General features: G+C 39.5%; 1 protein-coding gene across 13 annotated transcripts in view; it reads right to left on the minus strand.

Moving 5' to 3' along the window:
- MPPED2 (metallophosphoesterase domain containing 2) overlaps positions 1-25616 on the minus strand; it is a 173109-nt gene that overhangs the window by 56838 nt on the left and 90655 nt on the right. Inside the window, exon 5 of one of the 13 annotated variants that reach the window (XM_082476734.1) lies at positions 8104-9760. The exons of 11 other annotated variants lie outside the window; for them this stretch is intronic. In XM_082476734.1, the coding sequence (XP_082332860.1) occupies positions 9757-9760 (4 nt within the window). In that variant the 3' untranslated portion in view covers positions 8104-9756. Of the gene's footprint in view, positions 1-8103; positions 9761-17530; positions 21070-25616 lie in introns of those variants that run through there. One more of the 13 variants, XM_082476735.1, reaches the window with a different exon arrangement.

Below are 25616 nucleotides of genomic sequence, written 5' to 3' on the forward strand. Positions count from 1 at the left end.
GATTTAAATTTATTTCAACTCTAAAAGCAAACAAACAAATAAGTCGATGTGAAATTTCTTGCATCTGTGTATCCTAGTGGAATAACATTCACACCTTAAAAACTGAAGTTGCTGGCACAGAGTTACCGCTCATGTCTTGGGCTTTCGTCAGTAGATGCAGCTGTGGAATCGCTGGGAGTGGGAATGGGCTGGTTATATTCAGAATCCTGACCTCAGAGATAGACTTGCTGATGGTATGACAGAACCACGGTAAGATGGCAGGGGTGTCTCTTAGAGTAACTTAGGGATGGCCAATCCCACAATCTCTACAGAGAAGGCACCAGAGCTCCCCAGAGGCCCCGGGTACAAGCAAAAGATGACGTATCTTACAACAGTGTTTTCCAAGCTTCAGTCCTCGTGTACCAGAGTCATGATTCACTTGCCACATCTGTGTACCACCTGTATTAATATTTACTAAATATTTCTCTACACATGGCCTCATTTTTAGTACTTACTTAAATAAATGTATCCTCACCCTAAACAATAATATCCATGAAATCACAAGTTTGGTGTGCTACATGTACACACACATACACTCTCACTTTTCAATACGCATGCCATAAATACAAAATTACTAAAGGACAAATGTTCATCTGTGCACTGCCTGAGATTATGTCATGCTTCATTAAGCGGCATAACTTAGCACTGTTTGGGAAACTGCATCACACGCATTTCTGTAAGAAATACAGTTGTTCTGGATATTCTGATCGCATTTTCTCTACCCTTCGATCCCAGTTTCCAGACTTTGACAACTTCCTGATGATGAATGGTCTGACTATAAAATGGTACACAGAGAGAGAAAAAGAAAGGAGGAGGAGGAGGAGAGGAGAACAGAAAGAGGAGGAAGAGGAGAGAAGCAGAAAGAAAAAAGGAGAAGAAAGAGAAAGAAAAGATGCCCAGGCAAGAGATCCAAACAAAAATATGAATAGCCTAGGAACCTCTATATTTGTGTATGTGTGCGTAAACAACGCGATCACTCCAGGAAGTCTGTTTATCAAAAACACGTTACCTCATGAAGGGGCAGTGTTATCCTGAACAATTATACAATGCTGGTCCCAAGCACAAACCTGGAAATAGGATGCATTTATACGCTAATCCTCCAGATTCTTCCCTTGTCGCTCCCGCTGCCACTTGATCTTGGCCTCTTCCGTCCACAGAGACTCACAGCTAGCTGCTCGGCCAGCCCTCCCTCCACCCTTCCCTGCTTACCTTCCTTATCAGCTCAGGAAGAAATTTCTGCAAAACTCTTCCTCTGGTCACTGATATCTCTGGGAACCAAATCCATTAAGATATTTTTGATCCTTACTCATGCTATTTTGAATGTCTGGTGCACAGGAAGGAACCGATAAAAATAGAATTACAATGCCCTTACTGCCAAAGTAGCAAAGGGGCTGATTAAGACTGATGTCTGAATAAATATACAATAGCAGGCCCTACAATTTTAATAGCCTTTGATGGAAGCAGAAAAGGAGTGCAGTTTTCACTGGCTGTATGTGTGTACATTTCTGTTCCCTTACCATGTACTTTTTTCTTAAAATATGGCCCCTCTTTTTTTAAATATTAAAAAGTCATGTAGAATAATAATGATAATAATATAAAATAATGGCTAATATTTATTGAGCACTTACTAGATGACAGGCATGGTTCTAGGAAGTTTACATGTACCAACTCATCCAATGGGCACAACAAATAACCTAATAGGGATGCATGGTTACTCTTATTCCCTTTTTATAGATGAGGAAACTCTGAATGAGAGATGTAGCAATAGCATAGCAGAGAGATCCAAGTCTAGCCCTGCTTCTCCAAATAAGTACATTAGCATGAGAGTTCCCTAACATCGCTTCTTCCCAGCCTCCTCTGTAGTGAGAGCTATCTAAGATGCAGGTTGCTATGAGGACTGAAGGAGAGGTGTGTAAAGTCCTTCAGAGAGTGCTGGCCACAGAGTAAGCCTCAAAAGCAATGTATCCTTGTCCTCATCACCATCATTCCTTCTTCCATATCCTCCACTGATCAGGAAGTTAATGCTTTCTCTCTCTCTCTCTCTCTCTCTCTGAATCTAATGATATTAAACAAGTAAATTTAAACGCAAGGAACATGGCCTAACCCCTAGGATCTCTCCAAGGAAATGAGCTCAGGCTCGTTGTCATGATGTCCTGGAAGGTACCCAGAGAACTCCACGGGGAGTGCCTTGAGCCCAACTAGAACCACATCCCTTAACCAGCAGCATTCAAAGTATGGTTGGCAGTCACTTCAACTCAAAGAGCCTCTCTTGCCTATGAGTGGTTATACTTGTGCTTGGTGATTGAATTCTTTCAGCTATCCATTTGAATCACTCTATTCACTTTTATTTTAGCATGTTTCTTTATGTAACTTTATTATTTAATTTCATTTAACGTTTTCCTTTTTGGATGTAAGTAGGATGGTCCATCATGGAGTGGTCAGTGGATAGACAGTTAGTGATTTAAACACAAGAGTTCCTGATTCAAACACAAGAAGTTTTAGAAAACATTCTCCCTTCATTTATCTCCTACCCTATCCATCCAGCATAGACATTCAAGCCAACAACCCCACATGATCGGCAGCAGGCACCAATTAAAAGTAGAGTGCCAACATCTTCGTATCATTCACAGTCTTATTTAAATCATCCGTGCTCTGAGCTACTTGTATCTAAGTTCCAAAACTCTCCCACCCCTCCCAGCTGAGGACCTGGGAGCTTATTCCTTGCACACTCACCTTGCTACTACTTTGGCCCAACACTTGGCACCCAGTGTCTGGTTTCAATGGAGGCTTCTCTCTTTGCTTCTTCCCCCACCTCATCCACCTCAAGTCATCCTGTAGTCATCAAGTAGGCTTCCGACCTCTAAGACTCTACATGAATATGCCTCCCAGGACAATGAAAGAAGGAAGTTTGTAGGATGTGCCACATAGGAAGGTGCCCAGCTATATCCAAGACAAATAATCAAACATCTCTCAAAATAGGACTCCTTGGAAAAAGACTCCGTTAATGTTAATGTCCATTATCAGGTTACTGGAATTATTTAATTCGTTGGCAAGCCAGAAATCTAAATTTTTCTCTTACCCTCAGCCCATTGGTCCTAACTCTTTCAATTCTATCTTCTCAACATTCCTGGAGTCTTGCTGTCCTTTTCATCCCTCCTGAGAATGTTTTAAGGCGGATCCTCAACATCAAATTGTTCCTGAACAATTACAACATTTGTGATTATTGTTCCCAGTCTCAATTCCTTCTCGCTCCCTTCATTTTCGTCTGCTAGAGTTCTTTCCAAAAGATAAATAGAGCCAAATAATTCTCCCACTTCAGACCTTTCCATGGCCTCACCAGAACCGGAAGATAAAGTCCAAATTCTTTCACCTGGCTCATCAGGCCCTTTATGGCCTTCTTACCCTACCATACCCAGCATTTTAGGAAAATGGAATTACTTGCAGATCCTAAATTCTGAATTGCTTCTTTTCATTGTATGTGTGGCTCTTTCCGCCTGAAATATCCTCTTACAGATTCTTCTCAGTCTTCCTGAAGGATTTCCTTACCCACCCAAAGTTGAATCGGGTACTCATCATGTCTGTCTCCAAAGGAATCTTACAAAATTAGCTGTAGCATTTGTGACAATCTGTTAAATGAGCGACTTGTCCTCTCTTTAGTAAGAGACCTATGAGGTCTTCCAGGGTCAGTATTTTGTTTTGTTCATTCTCATATTGCCAGCATCTAGCACTGTGCACTGAGCAGGCAACTCAACAAATGTTCACTAAACTAATGAACAAATGAAATCCAAGATAGGATAAAAATAAGTTTTACCACTGAGAAGGGGCTCTAGAAGGATCCCCTGAGAATGTCCATCTTCCCTAATTTGCTTCATTTTTCTCATGGACCCAGAATCCAAGAATCTCTGAAGGACAATGAATCAGTTTAAAACACAGATCCAGAATAATCTCTATAAACCTCATGCAATCAATTGACAAAAAGCATTTTTCTTTTCAGGGTTGGTAAGGTCAGGTGTGATTCTTGTTAATCCTATATACAATGCCCACCATTTGTGGACTGTTTCTGGGTACTTATACAGACTATGTTTACGCTCCTCAGGTGAAGCATGAAAGCCAAGGGAGGAAAGAACCCTGGGTGCAGTTCAGGATACTGTGAGACAACAGCGATTTTCAACCTGATACTCATGGGGAGGCTTCAGACATTTGCTCCAAGTACATTCACAGAGAGCCTCCGAATCTCCTTCTCAGCACACCAAGGACACCCTTCCCAGTATCTAACAGCCTATGCAAATCATATTCAATCTGCTTTGAATGCATCTTTTTTTGTGCCTTAGAATGTAAGCTCCAGAGAGGAAGGACCACACACTCTTACTCATTACTACAGTCTCAGAGTTTGACGCACTAAATACTTGTTCACTGACCCACTGGGGCTCATTTCTTTGGGAATATACATGTTCCTGTACATTATTCTAAGTTTTCTAATTCTTACAGTCCCTTTACAAAAACCCATCACACATAGACACAAACAACCTCTTTTTTTTTTTTTTTTTTTTAAAGAAAATAAACATATTTTCACTTCCAAAGATTTTGGAAGAGCACAAAGAAAATTTAAAAATCACTGACACCACCACTAGCTGGAGGCAGTCTTCATATTCTGCACAAAGCTTTTTGGCCCCGCCACTAAGTTGGGACCATAATTTGACTTTTTTCATCCAACAATCTCAGAGAAGAATTTTTTTTCCAACTGAGGATTATGTCCCATTAGCAGGTCGTGAAAAGATTTTAGGGACCCGCATTTAAAAAATGAAATACGTAATGAGATACTACTTCACACCCATTTGGATGGCTATCATCAAAAAAAACAAGTGTTGGCAAGAATATGGAGAAACTGGAATCCTTGTGCATGGCTGATGGGAATGTAAAATGGTGTAGCCACCGTGGAAGTGGTAAGGCAATTCCTCAAAAAATTAAATATAGCATAATCCAGCAATTCCATTTCTGGCTATATACCCCCAAAGAAATGATAGCAGGGACTTGAAGAGGTATTTATACACCCATGTTCATAACAGCATTATTCAGAATAACCAAAAGGTGAAATCAACCCAAATGTCCTTTGACGGATGAATATACGTACAATGGAATATTATTCAGCCTTAAAAAGAAAGAAAATTTTGATACATGCTACAACATAGATAAACTTTGAAGGCATTATGCTAACTGAAATAAGCCAGGGCTTCCCTGGTGGCACAATGGTTAAGAATCCGCCTGCCAATGCAGGGGACACAGGTTCGAGCCCTGGTCCCGGAAGATCCCACATGCTGCAGAGCAACTAGGCCCGTGCGCCACAGCTACTGAGCCTGCGCTCCAGAGCCCGCAGGCCACAGCTCTGAGCCCACGAGCCACAACTACTGAAGCCTGCGCGCCTAGAGCCCGTGCTCTACAACAAGAGAAGCCACTGCAATGAGAAGCCCGCACACTGCAACGAAGAGTAGCCCCACTCGCTGCAACTACAGAAAGCCCATGTGCAGCAACGAAGACCCGACGCAGCCAAAATAAATAAATAAATACATAAATAGAAAGAAGCCAGTCACAAAAGGATAAGTATTGCATGTAAATATATAGGTATATTTCACTTATATTTATTATCCCACTTGTACAAGGTACCTAGAATGGTCAAATTCATAGAGACAGAATGTAGAATGGTGGTTGCCAGAGCTGGGAGAAGGGGAAATGGGAGTTAATGTTTCTTAGGTACAGAGTTTCATTTGGGGAAGATGAAAATGTTCCAAAGATGAATAGTAGTGATGACTGTACAACAATATGAATGTACTTAATGCCGCTGAACTGTACAATTAAAAATGGTTAAAATGGTAAATTGTATGTTATGTATATTTTACCACAATTTAAAATATGAAATAGAATAAAGAATATAAAAGTACATCTTATATACAAAGGATAAGATGAAATTTTAATTTCAAGTAAAAGTTTGTGTATATTTATTTTTGATGTAAAACAGATTTTTTATTGCGAGTTGTGGTCAAAAAAGTTTAAAACCACTGTTCCAAAAATTATTTTTAATCACTACATGACATTCTATCACATAAATATACTGCAATTTTTAAATCAGTCTCTTGCTTTTAGACATTCAATTCATTTATTTCCTTCCTTCCTCCCTCCCTCCCTCCTTCCCTCACTCCCTTCTTCTTTTTCTTTTTTTTTTTTTTTTTGCTAATTCTAAGTGTTATTTTGGTTGTTCTAACTTACAAAAGTGATTTTGAATAAGAAATACTTGGTGTTCTTTTTATAACCAGTTTTTGATTGGTAACTGTTTTCTGTACTGTTTAAAGGGGATCAAAAAATGTAAGTCTATTGGTAGAGATTAAGTGTTTATTGCTACAACTTAGTCGATAAATTGATGTCACTGTAAAGCCATATGTTCTGTTAAAGTCTTGTTTGCTAGAACTGATTATCCCTACAGGTGAAACACTAGAATATTTGGAGTGTACGTGGCTTGTTGTTTGGGTTTTTTTTGTTTTTGGTTTTGTTTTGGTTGTGCATCTGCCTTTTAACTCATTCACCAAAATTTACCTTCTTGACAAGCAACACCAATGAAAGTTTCAGAGAAATCTGCATATTTAACATACGTAAATCATATCAGGCAAGTCAGTGGAAAAATGCTCGTGCTGCTAATGGAATTAGAGTGCGTTCATTTTACAGGCTAGTATTTTTAAACTAGAAATCAAAATCTGGCACCTAAGCATGTTAATTGTTTTACTATACCTTGTGAGGTTTCCACTTGTAAATTCTAAACCAGTGTATTGTTTTTTAGAACTGGTTTGTGTACATATACAGTGATTATGGATACTAATTCAATGTAATTTATAATTTTCTATGTCAGTATAAAAATACATCACAGCCTTCTCAAACAGCTGAAGCAATATATTGTATATTGCCATACTGTCTGGTGAAAGGGTTAAACTACTTCACCTCCTGCACTTTTAGGTGCAAATCAGTTTTTCATTTCTGTAATAGAAAATTATTCACATATTTTTACATCATTTGTTTTTCCTGACCAGTATTTAAAACCAAAAGCATATTCTGAAAAATGGTCAACGATTTTTTTAGAAATAGCATCCCAAGCAGCGTGCCTAAACATTACATTGCATGTGGAAATTAAAAAATCAAATGTCAAAAAAAAAAGTTTACATTTTTAAACATAACTCTTTGTATGCATCTCTATTTCACCTCCTGTTATGCAATTATTTCTTCAGTTTGTTTCTGTAATAATTTTCTGTACCCCACAATCCAACTTCTAACCATAAACATAAAACCCCCTCCTGCCAAAGCCCTCATCCTACTGAGGGAATTTCCTTAGTCCACTTCATGCACCCAGGCCACCATTCGAAGTTCCCAAAAGAAAACTTTTCAACGGCAAGGGAGATGGGCAAATTCCTTCCTCTACCGCCATTGCCACTGTCACTGTCATGTGCAGCTTCTAAGATGCTCCCAATGATCCTACTTCCTGCTATTCATGCCCATGTGTAATCCTTTCCACCTCGGCTAAGGGTACAGGCTGGGCCTAGTGATGTACTTCTAATGAAAATCATATGGTAGGATGATAGGATGTTACTTCTGAGATTAGATTACCAAAAGACCCTGGCTTCCATCTTGCTGGTCCTCTTTTGCTCTCTCTCTCATTCAAACCAATTGCCAAGTTGTGTGCTACCCTATGGCAAGGCCCACATGGCAAAGAACTGAGGAAGGTCGCTGGCCACAAGTCAACAAGAAACTGCAAGAAACTGAGGCTCTCAGTCCAACAACTTGAAAGGAACTGAATCCTATCAACAACCACTGAAGTGATCTTCGAAGTGAATTCTACCCAAGTCTAGCCTTGAAATGAGACTATAGCTCTGGACAACACCTTGACTATATGGTCTATAAACCCTTAGCCAGAGGACCCAGCTAAGCTCTGCCTTGATCCTCACCTATAGAAACTGTAAGATAAAAAATGTCTGTTATTTAAGCAACTAAATGTTGTGATTTTTTTTTTTTTTTTTTTTTTTAACATAGCTATAGGTAACCAGTACAGCTACGTCAGAATCTCAGATTGCTGGGCCCATTATAAATAAAGGCATGTGCCACTCCAGAATTTTCAATTCATCATCGCCACCACCCACTGTTGAGAGTGTTTCTAGCTTCCAGTGCCAGAAGCAAAGATACTGGGATGAAAAAATGACCATGGTTCATGAAAAAATAGGCTGCAAGAAAAGTGGGACCAGAAACTTTAAAAACTTTACCACTGGCAAGATATTCCTCTTCTTACCCACATCAGGTATCTTTTGTGTGTGCGTTTGGATGATCAGACTATTATTTTTGTCTGTGGAACATTCAGTCCGCCTTCTTCTGGTAACGGCACATCAATTTTCCTTGGAAAACTCAACTCTATTCCATTGTTAATTCAAGTGGTACAGGTGGGGCCCACCTCACCCCTGCCTGCCTGAGGAAGGAGCGCATGACTAGGTCTAGCCAATCAGAGCGTTCCATCTTTCTTCCCACACTGACTGGTTTTAGGAAGGACATGTAAGTCAAGCTGAGATGGTTAGACTCTCTTGATTGAATATAAAGCTGAACGTGTCAGCAGCCATCACAAGGGAGAGTCTGTCTACAGATGAAGTCAACACCTAAAGACCTAGCCAAGAAATAGAGCTGGATTCCTATAATAATGCCTGGGTATCTGGGTCAAGCCATGCCTGATGCCATTATCTCCATAGACTTGTAAGTTACATGAGACAATAATTTCGCATTTTTGCTTGAGTTATTTTGAATAGATTTGTTACTTGTAACCAAGAGTTTTAACGAATACCCTCATCCTGCTTTGCTGCTCCAACACACACACACACACACACACACACACACACACACACACACACAAAGCTGTGTAACTTGACAAAGAATGTTGCTGATACAAATTGAACTTTTCCTGATTATTAAAACAGCAATAGCCTTGGGCTATAAGTTATGGTAAACTTGGTTCTAGAAAGGCCATTCTCTTATATCTAAGACGCACAGATAATGGAATCTAGAATTTGGGTTGTTTTGTTTAAGAAGATGAACTTCTTCCCATCTTTCTCCTATGTTTTCTCCTATGAAAGAAATAACTGGCATAAATATATCTCATTAGCTCCTTCCTTCCTTCCTCCCTCCTTTCCTCAAATATTTGATTAAACATACCAATAAGTGTTGAATGAAATAAGAAAGCCCCAGAAGACTACATGCAGCCTAATATCCTTTTTAAAATCAACTTTATTTGGATAAAATTTACATACAATGAGCTGTATCCATTTAAAGTATACAATTTGATGGAATTTTTGATATGTATACACATCTGTGATGATGAAACATGACCACAATCAAGACACCAAACATCTCCATCACCCGCCCCCAATATTCCTTGTACCCTTTGCAGTATGCCCTTCCCTCTACACCCAACAGTGGTTGTAAGCAACCACTGATGATCTTTTTGTCAAATTAGATTAGTTTGTGTTTTCTAGAATTTCACACAAATGGAATCATACTTTACATACTATTTTGTGTCTGGCTTCTTTCATTCAGTATAACATTTTGAGCTTCATCCATATTATTGCATGATTCAGTAGTTCACTCCTTTTTCACAGCTGAGTAGTATTCCAATGTATGGTTATATCATACTTGTTTATCCATTCACCTGTTGATGGACATATGGGCTATTTCCTGGGTTTCGTTATTATGGATAAAGTTTCTATGAATGCTTGTGTACAAATCTTTACTTGGACATATATTTTCATTTGTTTTGGTAAACATCTAGGAACAGAATGGCCAGGTTGTATGGTAGGTGTGGGTTAACTTTTTAAGTAACAGCCAAAAGTTTTCCAAAGATGTTGTACCATTTTATGTTCACACCTGCTGTGTGTAAGAGTTCTATTTGTTGCTCCATACTTGTAACTCTTGGTATTGTTAGAAATTTTAGTCACTCTACACAGTGCATTGTGGTATCTCACTGTGGTTTTAGTTTGCATGTCCACCATGATTAATCATGGTGAATATCTTCCTGTATGCTTAATGACCATTTGTATATATCTCTTTATGAAGAGACAATTAAAACTTTTGACCATTTATTGGGTTATTTGTCTTCTTATTATTGAGTTGTAGGAGTGCTTCAGATATTCTGGATAGAGATTTACATAATTGTGAGCTTTATGTATTAAGAATAAGTTCTCCCAGATTGTGGACTGCCTTTTTATTTTTGTAATGGTGTTTTCTGAACAGGAAAAGTTTTTAATTTTGATAAAGTTCAATTTGTCATTTTTTTTCTTTAAGATTCATGCTTTTTATATGCCCAAGAAATCTTTGCCTATCCCAATATTTTCTTTTAAGTTTTCTTCTAGAAGTTTTATAGAGTTACTTTTTCTATTTCAGTATAATATCTATTTTGTATTTATTTTTGTATATGGTGTGACGTATGAGTCCAGGTTTTCCATATGACATTTATTTGTCCAAGTTGATTGAAGACTACTGTTTCCCCTTTAAATTGCCTTGGCACTGTGTCAAAATTCGTTTGACCATATATGTGTGAGTCTGTTTCCGGACTCCTTTTTCTCTTCCATTGATCTATATGTCTATCTTTCACCATTATCACAGTGTTTTGATTATTAAAAGATTTATAGTAAGTCTGGATATCAGATAATATAAGTCCACCAACTTTTATTTTTTAATTACTTTTGGCTATTCTAGATCTTCTTTTTTCATTTTCAAAAAAATATTAGAATCAACTTGTTTATTTCCAAAAATCAAAAGTCTGCTGAGATTTTGACTCAGCCGGTAGACTAAGTTGCACCTATAGATTAATTGGGGGAGGACTGAACAGTCTACAAACACAGTACATCTTCACTTGTTTAAGTCTTCTTTAATCCTTTCAGCAATATTGCTTAATTTTCAGTGAAAAGATACTCCAGATCTTCTGTTATATTTACCCTTGCCATTTTATGGTTTTGGTACTATTGTAATTAACATTGAAAAAAAATTCATTTTCAATTTTATGTTGCTAGTATATAAATAAGCAGTTGCTTATTTATATACTAGCCCTTTATCCTGTAACCTTGCTAAATTTACTTATTACTTCTTGATTCTTAGAAATTCCTTAGAATTCTGTTGTTTTGGAGATTCCTTAGAATTTTCTTAATTAACAACCGTGTCACATGCAAAAAAGAGACAATTTTACTTTTTCCTTTACAATCTTCATTCCTTTTATTTCTTTTTTGTGCTTTATTATACTGTTTAGGGCCTCCAAAAATTGGTGACTAGAAGTGTGAGTCCAAGAACCCTTACATTTTCCTGATCTTAGTTTGAAAGCATTCAATATTTACCATGAACTCTGATGCTAACAGTAGGTTGTGACCCTGTATCAGATGATGAAGTTCCTTTCTACTCCTAGTTGCTGAGAGTTTTTATGAATGAGTGTTGAAATTAGTCAAATGCTTTTCCTGTATCTATTTGAAAAGACAAACTTCAAATTAATGTATACCTGGAGAAGGAAGGCGTAACAGTAAGAGAGGGGAAAGCACAAACACAAACACAAATTATTGTCAGTAGTCTAGTTCTCTGGCTGTGTAGTGTGGGTCAATGGATGTTCACTACATTATTCATAAATGGATAAATAACACGATAATAATAAGGGATATGCACAGGCCCATGATAACAGTGACCAAGGACTTGGATAAATTTAATTTTGTCCATCTAAAAACAAACTTTACAGAGTCCTCATCTTGATCCTAGATTCCTGAAAAGTCTCAATACCAACAAGACTCTGAGAAGCTCTGGTCACAGGGTCTATGAAATGGCTTAGGATTTATGAGATTCATTTATAGGTAAAATTTATGGACTATTCAAATTTAGGCACATCTTAGACACATGGTTAATAATGAGAAAATCCCCTAAATAATGCTGTCATTTTGAATGAGGAGGATAAAAAGACAAAACCATGCATGTGTGGATTGTTTCTTTGTTCACAATACATACAGGCTGTTTGACCGAGACAGGAAAAGTTCCTGAGGGTCGAGGAATAAGAAGAGAGACTGAAGGTAAGAATGAAGAGGATTCTTAAAGCAGAGAAAACCTCAGCTCGCATGCCTGAAAGCACACCCACATGTCAAGGACCGTGGGACATTTTCCCAGAGGGGACTGAACAAGAAGCCTCTCTGGTCTTAGTATCCTAACCGAGGCTGAATGGAACACCAGGGAATATGCTGGAGGGAGGGGAGCCACTGGCCAAAGGGGTGGAAAAAGTGATGCAATCAGAGAGCTCCTGCCCATCTCTAATTTTATGACTCTCCGTAAAAAGGAAGGAGAATTCAAACCACTTCAAAATAAGATCACTGGAGACCTGGCTTGGAAGACTGGATCTGATGAGAAAGAAGTTTATAAGGATTTATTTTCCTAGTTGATAGTCACAGACCATGCCAAAAGACACCACCACCTGACTACTGCTTTATAGCAAATATAGGGTAAAGTTTTAAACTAATGCAGAATAATTTCTCTGGGAATTGGGAACAGCAGGCGGAGAATCTACAAACTACGTCACTGAGAAATAAAGGCTTTCCTTCCCGACACCCTAAAGCTTGACAAATCATGCCCACGTTTTATTTCTCAGGATGTTTAAAAGAGCACAACAGATAGAAAGCTCTCCTCCACCTGCTTGCTAACTGGTTTGATTTTTAAGGAGAGTGCACTCCCAAAGACAAACCTCTAAAGAAAAATTAAAACACCGTTAGATTTCCTTTTCTTTTTTCTTATTTGATGCCATTAATACTAAATTGTATGGGTTTTCCTTCCCCAAGGGAAAAAAATTTTTTTGTTGCTTTTCACATAAAAACACATTAAAAAAGTTATGCCTTTTAAAAGAACATTAAAAAAAAAAGACAGAAATTTGCTAATTGCTCTAAAATTCAAATCTCCAATCAAACTGAACACTCCCATGGGTGTGAGGAAGTAGGGCCTCTTTGGGGGAATGTAATCCTAATTATGCGGCATGAGGCACCCAAGTTTCTGTCAGGAGCAGATTCTGATAAGATATGCACCAAAGGAATCAGGTCTGGACTGTTTCAATGGGAGAGTGTTGGTGTAATGTTGGTATTTAGCTGTGATCTAGAGGCCAGCAAAGGTCAGGCTGGACAAAGCAGAGCCTAATGAAGCTGCTAGTGTCTGGGGTGAAAGAGCCACAAAGCCTTTCAAATTAGCAGCTGAATCCTGACACTCATTAGTGATTATATGTGTGATGGCTGCAACTTAAGTCCCAACCAGTAAAACAGCCTAGACACCCAGTATACACGAAGGAAATAAAGTATGTGCAAAAATAAAGAACCAGAACCTTTCAAATGTTTTCCCTTTTGCATTTTGACATTTTTTTCTTTTTCTTTTCTTTCTTTTTTTATATTAATGACAGAACTGCAGTGTGCTTACCTTCCAATTTGGCACTAAAATAATTACCACTGCGACTAAAATGAGACTTCATTTTTTTTAATCAAGGAAGGTCTAGTCAGAAATTGCTTCTGCTAAGTTCTGTACAAGACATAATATACTCTTGGTAACTCACAAAACCAATAAATCAAGCTGAAGCACTTATTAAAGTATCTTACAGCACTAAATTTATCACTGATGACAAATTTAATTTGGGACTCTGACAGTTTGCTCCTTGCATATACTTCAACAGATTTTTTTATTATTGTTTTTTTTAGAGGGGGCATTATTTCACAAGTAATGAAGGCTGAAATTCACTAGAAATTTTTAGAGATGTAAAAGATGACTTCCAATAGAAAACTGTTTTTCTCCAATAGCATCGCTGTCACTGGGAAAAGTTATACATTAAAATTCTTTTCCAGCAATCTTATCCTTTGCACATTAGAGTTCGCAGAATTTTTAAAATGGTGATAACGAGCATTTTACAAAGCAATTTATAATCATCACTCAGCTCACCCACACTCTATCTCACACAGTTAGGTCAATGCTTGTCCCTTGATAATGAAGATAACAAAATTGAGATACAGAGTTTCCCCCTACCTAACAGGTAGAATAATTTTAAACTGTGCCAAGGTCCTTCAGCACAAGGGAGGGTGGGAAGAAAAGAGCAAGGAAACTCACAAAATCGTATTGGGTCTTCTTATAATTCCTCAATATTGGGGCTAACAGGATGCTGTTCCCACTTTAAGTTATCAAAAGAAAATTACATATAAACACACATAATATTATTATTAATAGGCAGCCTTTGCTGCACACCATACTTCTCGACTATAGAATATAAATGATGCTTTATTTTCTGTTCCAGTCAACTGCACTGTGCAGTGTATCCTACAGCACAACAAGGCTACACAAGTTACATTTTCTGTAAACTTTTCCTCTTCCTAAAACACATCTCTACAATCCTACATTAGCATTTTCCTGTTGTCTTTTCAAATGGTATTTTCTCTCTTTACAATGCAATCAGCATATAAAAATCAAATTTCACTCTCTGGTCCCATTTAAGGCAAACTGAGCAGCCTGAACCACAGCCTGACAAGGAGAACACATTAAGCTCTGGAACAAAAGCATCCAAGTCGACCTGTTTTGCGGGCTGATTAATAGAAACAAGCTCCAAGGACTAATCACAAGTCGAGCCCTGTTTTGCAGATTAATAGAACAAAGACACACGAGAGGAGGGGAGGGTACAGCACTGGAATACAAATAAGCAAAGGTAGGCACCAGGCTTTCCTTGACTGAAGTCGCATCCTGTAAAGCCAGACCTACAGACCCAAGTCACACAGGGGGGTGAATCAAAAATGCAGCACCAAAGAGGGCTGGGTTCCATCAGTCACCCCATCACCAAATGAGCCATCTGGGTTCCACCTTTTTTGGGAGAGACTGATTTAAAAGAGGAAACAAAAATTTTCAGCAGAATGAAGCACAGCTCTGGTGCTTTCCGGGAATCTTTCCATTTCAGCAGGGCACACACAGAACTTGTTGATGAGGACAGACGTCCACCCCCACCCCCCAAATCTTTGGCAATGGCCTGTGACACAGGTAATCCCTGAAGTGTGTGCATATGTCCAGGCCCACAACTCTGCAAGAACTAGATACACAACGACGGCACAAAGTTAGAAAAAATGAGAGAGTCAACGTCCAAATTACCCCTAGCATACATCTTACAGCTAGAGAATGTGGCCTTTTCTTCTGACTGTAAAAATAAAACTTACCCACTGCAAGAACACATAAAAGTCCCAGACAAGTAGAATGAAAGAAAGAAAGAACAATTCATAAGAGAAAACTGTTGTTATACTTGTGGTGTATTACCTTTCGGTTTTCATTTTCTCTATATATGTATATACATTTTTTTGTGATGCTATTGATACCTCTGTATATTTTTGGTGGGAATATAGCTTGTGAAAAGCTTACTGCTAAATGTAAGAAGAAAAACATACCATTGCTCTCTGATGTCTGATGCTAATTCTTGAATGACCAAAACCAGGTGAATGGATGAATATTCACTGGAATTGTAAAGCTTTTATTCATGTGAGTGTCCGATTAACTGAAGAGGATTTACACAGCTTGGAAAACATAACCTTTAGGAATTGAGATGTCTACTTTTTGCATGATTTCTACCCTTGATATTCTGTAATAGCTATTTTCCTTTCACCTTTTTTTTTTTGTTCTGTTCTTACTTGTAGAAAACCCAGAAAGACAAGTTTTTTTGGTCTCATTCACAAGAAGAGTTATTTGAGTCAATGCACAAAGAAAATGGATTTTCTCTGGCATATTTGTATTCTGCTCTATCAGTAATCCAATGATTCTGTTTATTGCAACAATCAACAAAGTAAAAACACATTTATAATGAAAATCATAAGTATCAACAGTTACAAAACCTCAGAACTGACTTTAGCGTATGGTTAAGCCTGTGGTTTACAGGCCAGCCAAACTTCAAAATTTCCAAAGAAGTGATCCTGTTTCTCTCAGGCTTTTCAGAACAGAGTTCAAACTCTACAGAGGCAATTTCTATAACAAATAACCTTAAAAACCAATACCGTCCTTAATATCAGATTTTCCCTTTAAGAGTAGTACTGAATGGCATATATGGTGTGTTTGAATGTAGGCAGGCACTTCAATACCCTGAAAATTCCCTCACCTCTCCTGGGCCTGCCTCTGAAGCTGCTCTGTAAGCCAGCGAACCACACAGAATTCACCTCTGGTAAGAGCTATTTAAAAGCACAAAGGTCAGGGCCAGCATTATATGCACACACTTTGGTCTCCCGTTTTTCATATTCATTCTGCGGGACCTACAGGTAAGTACTTCCCTGTACAGAATTACTACATGTTTTTAAGGGAGAAGCTGAATTTGGGTAAGAAAAATAAGTAGTCTTTGCTGTTTCATCTGAAAAATCGGGAAGCATTAAAAAATGTTTAGTAACAAAGGCATCATAAACACAGCCTAAACCCCTCATTCTCAAGTGCTTCCTATGTATTAATATATTTAAATATAAAAGCAAAACTCACGAATTTGAGTTGAATTTCTTAAACAAATGTCCTTTCCACAATTTCTCCCCTTAAGTCATAACACCCAAGGAAAGAAAAAAAAAAAAGCGGGGAGGTGGCTAATAATAGCCCAACAGCCTATTTCCAACTAGTTTTTCCATCAACCATTTCTGATTAGGTTTTAGTCTAGCAGCTTTTATTTTGTTCTGAAAAGATCAAAGCAAGAAGGTTTTTTCTATTAATTCTTGATTCAAAATGAAAATAGAGGCCCCAATTATGGCCTAGTGATTTGAGGGGTTGGACTTTTAAATCAATAAGACAATAAAAACTTTTTTTTCCCCTAGTTTCTGTTTTTGATAATCCTATTTCTGGAATTATGATGCTTTAAGCTACTTCCCATTGTTTATGGAGCCTTGTGTGGCACGGAAAGTCAGCATACCTTACTGGATTTAGAATTAAAATTGATATGTCCCATCATTTCAATGCATAAAGTAGCTTGAAATGTAGTGAGAGAAACAGTCATCTCCAGTTAAAAAGCCAGGCAGGCATCAGAGGCACTTAGTTTTATGTGCCATTATTTTGTACATCGTATGTAAAAGAAGTTCGTAACAAATTTTAGGAGAAGATGGAAAATCAGTGTGTCAGCTCTGACCTCTTTTTTTTCCTTTACACACATAGCATTGGTTTTACTTAGTCTTCAATGTTGATTTACTGTAGGTTCTATGAAATTTTAGCACTGTTTATTTTTTAATTAAATTAAATTAAATTAAATTTTTATTTTTTTGAAACATCTTTATTGGAGTATAATTGCTTTATAATGGTGTGTTAGTTTCTGCTGTACAACAAAGTGAATCAGCTGTACATATACATATATCTCCATATCCCCTCCCTCTTGTGTCTCCCTCCCACCCTCCCTATCCCACCCCTCTAGGTGGTCACAAAGCACCGAGCTGATCTGTTAGCACTGCTTTTTAAAAAAAATGTGATCCATCCTAAACCCACCATGCCAGACATTAGGTTTTATATACCAGGTGCTTCTCTTCATTTATTTTTCATTTTTTGCTGCAAATTTCGTACTTGGACATTATTAGTCACAGTAATTGTATTTACACTTTAACCTAGCTGATCTTTTCTAATATTTGTGCAAAACAATCTTCCTATATCCTCTCCTGAATTAAAGCAGATTTTCAAACTCATTTTTTCTGCTCTTTACAGAATGCAGACACATTCTGCTAATCCAAAAGCTTTCCGATTTGCCACTAACTTCCTGTTTGAGCAGCCCTCACGGAACATTCCACTTTCAATTTATAGTTCCCATCCAAGATTACCTTTATTTTTTTCCTGGGTGAAAACGCAGTACCGAGCGTTACTCATACATTTAAAATGATGCTCCATGTAAGTGACCTTAAAATGTCCCATATGTCTTCATTTAACAGACATCTATTCACTCTTCCACGTCCTTTGACCACAAGCTGCCGATATATGGGGTTCCTTTCCTAAATGGTTTCCACTTATCCAGATCATTAGCAACTTGCCGTGCAATGAAACCATACAATGTTTGCTTTTAAAAATTCTTTTCTCTCCCCACCTCCCTCACATACACACACACATAGGGGTAACTATTTTCCTAGACTAAGTTTTTTATTCACCTCCTTTCTGTCCCTTTTTGCTTCTCCCCTTCCACCCTGATATACCATCATAAAAAAAGACAAGAACACAGACAGACAAACAAACAAAAATAGCCATCACAAAGCTACACAACTATTACTTGCCAGGGAAGAAAATAATATTTATTGAACATTTACTGAGTGCCAGGAACTTAATATACACGATCGCATTTTAATCCCACGAAAAATACACAGAGCAGTGAAAAAATTAAGGCTTTGAGGTTAGACTTCCAGTTCTGCTACTTAGGAAATGAGTGTCCTTGTGTAGTTATTTAACTTCTCTATTTTCATCATAAAACTTCAATTTTATCATCTCCCAAGTGGGGGAAATATTACTTTCTTTACAGGGTGGCTGTGAGGCTTAAAAACTATTTTACGTAAAATACCTGTACGTGGGTGATGCTCAAGGAATCGTAGTTGTTGTTCTTTGCATACCCATTTCACAGATGAAACTGTGGCTTAGAGATGAAACAACTTGCTTAAGAAGGTAAGTGAGTTCTAAATGATAAAACTGAGACACAAGCTCGCTGGGGACAGCTGCTTCTAAAGGCTAAAGCCTGCGGCCTCTATACACACACTGCTTCCCCCGACAGTGGGTAGAACAGGGCTGCAGCTGTTTAAGTTACGTCCAGCCTGGGGATAAGACCTTTCAGGGGGTGTCTCCCTGCTGGGGAGGTCCAGCCAGAAGTTTGTTAACCTGAGGAACTGATGTTTTAAGGAAAGAGGGAATCAGCAAGAAGAGCTCAGCCAGTTTCAACAAACCCTTCACTGTCAGAGGGATGTCCCTGAGCACAGCATGTTTTGTCCTGTCTCCCAACAAGCCTCCCACGGGCATACAGGTGACTCTCTGGGAGGCTGAGTGACATCCTTTGATGGTCCTCTTACAGAGCAGCCTAGAAGGGCACAGGGCCTCTCCCCTGTCGAGCGCAGAACACAGCATGGCTTTGATCACCGTGACTCTGTTGTGAAACAACTCTGGCAGCAGGCAGACTCACCCAAAGGGGTAAAGGGGTGACCCGAGGCCATGCAGGTGAGGTGCCCGGCAAAAACGGAGCGCTAGGTAGAAGTGGCAACCTCCAAGCTGTGGGCTCCGAAGCCCATTCACCCTCCCTACGGATCATCAGGGGGACTGAAGGAAGCTACCTGTGTAGTTACCTGGACTTCCTTGTGAGCACACCTGAGCTATAGGGTAAATGTATGCAGGAAGGCAGAGCAGCAGCAGTGCCTGGAACCCGGCAAATACGGGTCACAATTGTCAAAGGGATGCCAGTGGGCTCACCACCTGGTAATGTCCGCAGAAATTCACATTACACTTACAATCAAAGGATTAAATAAGAAATACGTGTTTGCCAAATAGCTTGAAAATAAATGGTACAGAATCTGTATGGCTGTAATTCAACTCAAAGAATTCAACCATTGAGAACTCAACCATTGAGAAAAGAGAATACTACATGTTTAATAACTGGTTTCTAACGTCCAAAGGACATTCTGAGGGCCCACTTGGTTTAGCTTCCAACCAAACTCACACTTTACACTGGCTGCTTTTACTGTAGCTGGAAGACGTAGTCTCCAAATCTAATAGAAATTTCTGTAGCTACTCAGAGCATGGGGATAAGGCAAATGAGGTACAGAAATGACAATGAAGAGTCTAAAAATACTGTTGGAGCCTTTCTTTGAAAATTCTCACTGCCTTCTAGGTAGGTCTGTCCCACTGCCCCCTCTCCTCACCTTTACTAGACCATGCTCACCTGGAGAGATGCCGTGCACTCTGTCTTTCCGAATGTTCGGGAAGGATCTAGACATGTTCATGAAGCACTCATGGACATAGGTTAGTGCTTTGTTTGGTTCCACTTTGTTCTACCATCTCTAGCTGTCCTTGCAGATTCATGGCTGTGCTCGATCTTGTCTTGGAAATATTTTTTCTTTTGCAACTGGGTGTCTCATAGGTGTGGACCTTCAGTCAGGCAGCCATAGACACATCTTTACCACTACCACCCTCATTCATTCATTCATTCATTCAGCAGAAACGGACCGAACACCCCCTGTGTGCCAGGCCCTGGGCTGGCCTAGGGTATGCACGGAGAACAAAGCTGGCAGGGTCCCCGCCCTTGTGGAGCTTAGAGCCACTGTATCATCTCCTTCCCTCCACCAGCAGCAACTCTGGGTTAAAAAGGAACCTGGGGCTTCCCTGGTGGTGCAGTGGTTGAGAATCTGCCTGCCAATGCAGGGGACACCGGTTCGAGCCCTGGTCTGGGAAGATCCCACATGCCACGGAGCAACTAGGCCTGTGAGCCACAATTACTGAGCCTGCGCGTCTGGAGCCTGTGCTCCGCAGCAAGAGAGGCCGAGATAGTGAGAGGCCCGCGCACCGCGATGAAGAGTGGCCCCCGCTTGCCACAACTGGAGAAAGTCCTCGCACAGAAACGAAGACCCAACACAGCCAAAAATAAATAAATAATTAAAAAAAAAAAAAAAAAAAAAGAACCTGTCAGTGTAACATGAGAAAATGAAAGAACCCCCAGCAGCGAGCCAGCAGGGTCTCATCGTGAAGTCCAGGTGTGCCTGGAGCACGGTGTGTGGGTCCCACACCAGCCCGACTTCCGTGGGGAAACACGGTCAGCACTTCCTTCTCGGTGTGTGTGCCCGGGGCTGCCGTCTCTCTCAGCTGCTCCTTGGTGCTTCAGAGGGAAATAGCCACGTGCACCCGATACTTGCCCCTCTGACGTGTGTGCAAAGGAAACGGAAGTTGTCGCCATGGAGCAGAAACACCAGAGCAGCTGATCCGTGCCTTATAACGCACAGGTATAGATCCTCATTTTTTGAACCCTAGGCTCTGGGGCACACCATGCAGAAGATCAGGATGATTCTTTTGTTCTGTCCCCCCAACATTCCCATTGTCCTCCCCGCCTTCAAGCACCCCATCATTGAAGCCTGAGAGCTCCTGAGAGGACTGGCCTGGATTTCTGTGTGTTCTTTTTGCAACTAGATGGGAACAGCCAAGGCTTCTAAGTGGCCACTTCCTGAGTTGCCTCAGGTCAAGGAGTAGAGTGACATGTGCGGTTACTAGGATATCCCGGCTCAGCCTCAAGAGCTCAGCAAAGGAAGGCTGGATTCTAGTCCTATTTCTCCCCAAACTAACTTTGGGCAAGTCGCCTTTTCCGCCAAAAGCTCGATCTTGGTTTCCTCTGTCAATAGGAGGCAACACCGGGCAGCACTGTCACGACATACAAGCACTTGTAAATGCTGGCTATTATTAATAATTATTATGAATACGTGCCCTTTGCCTTTTAATTGTTTAGAATTGGTTTTAAATTTTAACTATTTAGAACTGTTGTGAAGCCCAAAGGAGATAACACATGTGAAAGTTCTCTAAGTGAAATATATCATCCAAATAGAAGTTTATTATCTTCGTTTGCTAATTGAGTTGGTCTCTCAGAATGTGCAGGCAAAAATTTAAATTATGCCAATGGCTGATATTAAGCATAACTGAATGCCCAGGAACACTTCTATACCCCCCTCCACATTCATCTATACGACCACCACCAACAACACATCAGCTAAAGGCACACGACAAGCAGGCGGAAAGGTATGAGTTGCATCCAACGTCCTAAACTCCACATAAACCAGCTTTTGCCAAGGTATGTACTGGTATGGCTAGCAATGTGAGGTAGGAAGCAAGTGGACAGGGTTTGCTTTCTCCTTTTCCAAATAAACAGCGCGGTTGTTAAACCAGAAATGAAGCTGATCCCGTGCAGCTTTCAGAGCAGTCAGCTGCATTCTGAAGCAGGCGAAAATGTAAACAGAGCCTGTAATTCTAGAGCAGGACAGACCCGCCACAGGTTTCAGAATGGGAGAGTCCGTGGGCCTCACGCCAAGAAAAATGAAACGTTAGCCTGGGCCCTGGAACAGAATCATGTAGAAGGAGAGTGCGTATTTGTTTAACACACACACACAGACCTGTTTCTGTGCCAATACCTTCCTGAGCCCTCCTGAATAAAAGCTGGAATCCCTGAAATCGTGGCACAATATCAGTCTTGTTCGTACAGTCCTGTTCTTTAGTGTGAAAGGACTCTCCTGCTGAACGTGGAGATGTTTCTTTCTTTTCTTCTTCTTCCCTTTTTTTTTTTTTTGGCCCAAGTTAATTACAAAGTATGACTTGAAAATAAAATAAATGAGCCCATTCCACCCATCCCCAGATCTGAATTCTATCATGAGTGGTCAATTGGTTTTCTCATCCTCTCACTCAATATCTGCTGTTAATTTTTTCGCTGCTGCAAGAACTTGAAGACTGTCAGCGAAATACATGATGCATTACAAACCTTATAATTGGAAATAAAAACATCTGAAGCTTTCTGACAGGGTAAACTTACAGTACCATTGTGCTGATCAGAACAAGAAAACGTGAGCAACCTTGTAGCTGTTTGGATGCAAACACAATGATAAAGGCTGCAGAGAGTGGAAACAACGCTTAACTCCCACTTTGAAAAACGCTGAGAAAATTACATCTGAACGAACAGACAAACTCAACATGTTGATGATCCAAAATGAGGGGGAGAGAGGAAGGAAAAAAAAAATTATCCTGCACACACTTCCTTTGAAAATGCAGCTCAATGGACTTTCTCTTGCTATTTCAGCCATTTTAGAATTACGCTGCCTAGGCTCGATCTAATTTTCCTGCTGCAGAAGTTAAGGCACTTCCTCTACAATTACTAAATCTGACAAATTACACCTGGGTCTACTCTAACATGAGAAAGTGTGCTCTTCGTTCCTGACCCCTTGGTCAGAGTAGAGATCAAATTCCTGGACATTGGAAAGCCCTGCTCATATTCATTAAAAGCCACAGGAGACTAGCTCTGCGTTTCTGTTCAGGAGGGGAACAAGGTGCATTGCTGAACAATACAACTGCCACACTCAGGTCAGAGCAAGACGGACTTTTTACTTTTTGTGGCTTGGCTACTGATCCGTTTGCACCTGGATTGTTTTTTCTACATAAGCATCTTAGTAGCCAAAGAGCAACTGAAATCAGAAAAAAGAAGGGGCTAGTCGATTTTTAAATGCCCAGTCCCACGAGTGAGTTTATGGAAATCTACTTGCACTAAAACGCTGGCTACAGATCCAGTAACCAAAAATACAAAGATGATTTCAAAATGCCACCTCCCCTCCACCCTGACCAGACAAGCAGTGAATTAGCACAAATATCAGTGGCTGATATTTGACAGATTATAATTTTGTCTCCTCTTTCTGACCACAATCAACCTTTGGAAAAGACATTTTTGGGATCAAAAGCTGAAAGTGATCACAAAAGGAGATCAGGAACCACCTCGGTGGCAAAAAATCAACACAAGGGATACAAGAAATCCACGAGCTGTGCTGTTATGAGAGCCAAGTCCTGGGCAGATCTAACTGCTAGGCCACACAAGACCCTCTTCTGTCCCCCAGAGTGGGAGAGAAAAATGTAATAGGAGAAGTTAAGAAAAGCTGTGACTGAACTGTTAGTCCCATGACAATACATCACGCCTGACTCCTTTCTTCACGATTCTTGGAAGAATGAGGTGGCGAAGGAATACATACAGAAGCCACAGAACCTGGCGGAAGGCCTCCTGAGGCCGGGCTGCCCCTTGAGAACTGGTCAGCTCTTGCCTTCCTTCCAAGGGAGCACCTTTCTTCCAGGACAAGGCACCCCATGCACAACTTCTTCAGTGTAGGCCGTTGGATTTTCCCAGACCCATCAAACCACATCCAAACCCTCTTCTTTGCAGATCTAATAAGCACGACAGTATGCTCCAACTGCAAACACACATGAGTGGCTCAGGATTATTGTAAGTTATTTTCCACATACAAGTTCCTCCTAAATTGTAAGTTAGGAGACACTGCGTTAATTCTCTCTGGTCTTTAGGAAGCTTTCAGCGGTGCTACAAGTTACAAACATGTAATGAATATGAGCTAATATACCTTGTTTAGAGTGAAACTGAGTCACAATCCACATTTTGTAAATACATGAGTTAATAAGCTCTCTCCCTGGTCAGACGGCAATTACTTTAAAAAAATTTTTTTTTGATTGAAGTCTAGTTGATTTACAAAGTTGTGGCAATCTCTGCTGTACAGCAAGGTGACTCAGTGATACACATATAGACGTTATTCTTTTATATTCTTTTCCACTATGGTTTATCACAGAGATGGCAATTACTTTTGAGAAACCTGTGACAGGATGGAAATCCTTAGTATCAAGGTTCTTATTTTGATTTCTGTTTTTAAATGAAAACCACTAGCAATATCAGTAAATCAGAACTAAATATTCCCTCCAGAAAAGTTATAGGAAAAGCATGGAAATCAAAGTTAAAACCGTTCACATTATATTGGAGTTGGAGGATCTAATGGGTTACTAAGCAGATGTCCACCTATGTGTGAATCTTAGGATGGAAAATCCTTATTTCTCATAGGAGAAGAGTAGCAGCTCTAGTATAAATCACCCACCACACCCAGATTTGCTTCCAGTCAAATTCTTAATAGTGAAAGAAGCTAAAAATTGTACAAGATATTACAATAATCAAGCATGCCTGCAAATATGTATGCTCTTTAAAGATTCTAATTTTGGTGACTATTGAAGTGAGTGACATCAGAGAGAAAGTGGGGCAGACCTCACTACCCCTGTTTTACAAAATAGAGAAGGGATTTGCTGTACAGTCAGCAGAGACTGAACTAAGGCTAGAAGCCAGCCCATCTGACTCTAGTGCAATTGTCTCCATGTGAAGGTAGACAAAGGTATAAAGTACATTGGAAACACCAACCCTACTACATCAGTAAAGCTAACACTTATCCAGTACTTACTCCATGCCAGGAAGTCTTCTGCATGCTGTGGATGCATTAACTCACTTGTAACAACCATGAGAGAGAAGTAATATTGCTATTTCTCACTTTAGAGATGAGAAAACGGAGGCATGGAAACATTCAGAAAAATGCCCAAGGTCCCAAGGCTGAATAAATAAGTAGTAGAAATGGGAAAATCTGTCCTCCTTGCATAGAAATGCTAACATAGGCATTCCTAAATCAATGTTCAGATTACAGCAGTTCTGGGAATATTAATTTTTTAACTATTTTAATTATTATTTTTTTAATATCAATACTAATTTTCATCATAAAAATATGATGAAATTGCAATTTCCTTTTCATCAACCCCTGTATTCTTGGTCAAAAGACAAAGTATCAACAATTCCTATGGGTGAGACAAATTCCATTTAAAGATCTCCCTCATTGTAAAAAGAAAGGAAATAGTTCAAACTTTCTAGAAATCCCAATAAACTGTGTGTAAAAACAACTTCAGGGTAACATTTTAGAAGACTAATGCTGCGTGTTTTCTTGACTTAACCAGTTTCTCCAATA

Source organism: Balaenoptera physalus (genome assembly GCF_965194825.1).
Source record: "Balaenoptera physalus genome assembly, chromosome: 10".
NCBI lineage: Eukaryota > Metazoa > Chordata > Mammalia > Artiodactyla > Balaenopteridae > Balaenoptera > Balaenoptera physalus.